General features: G+C 59.0%; 1 protein-coding gene across 1 annotated transcript in view; it reads left to right on the forward strand.

Moving 5' to 3' along the window:
- Positions 1–349, forward strand: part of EMH_0031220 (uncharacterized protein) — a gene marked incomplete at both ends in the record, with an annotated part of 4,961 nt that overhangs the window by 4,159 nt on the left and 453 nt on the right. Inside the window, one exon of the mRNA XM_013494499.1 lies at positions 251–347. Coding sequence (XP_013349953.1) covers positions 251–347 — 97 coding nt within the window. The remainder of the gene's footprint in view (positions 1–250; positions 348–349) is intronic.

Below are 349 nucleotides of genomic sequence, written 5' to 3' on the forward strand. Positions count from 1 at the left end.
TGGGAGACAGACAAGAATGCTCTAAAGAGACGGAGGGGGCGAAGCTTCAATGGGCGTAATGATATTAGCAGCAGCAGCAGCAGCAGCAGCAACAGCATCTGCAGCAGCAGCAGCATTGGGAGCAGCAGCAGCAGCAGCAGCAACAGCAGCAGCAGCAGCAGCAGCAGCAGCAGCAGCATTTCGACTGCAGCGCAGCTAGCAAAGGCAGCAGCAGCAGCGGAGGGTTTAGGGGGTCCTGGTGGGCCTTTAGGTGCAGCAGGAGGTGCAGCAGCAGCAGCAGCAGCAGCAGGTGCAGCAGCAGCAGCAGCACCTGCTGCTGCTGTTGCTGCTGCATTTGAATCTGCTTCAG

This window comes from Eimeria mitis, genomic scaffold, assembly GCF_000499745.2.
Source record: "Eimeria mitis Houghton genomic scaffold, Emh_scaff1179, whole genome shotgun sequence".
Classification (NCBI taxonomy): Eukaryota; Apicomplexa; class Conoidasida; order Eucoccidiorida; family Eimeriidae; genus Eimeria; species Eimeria mitis.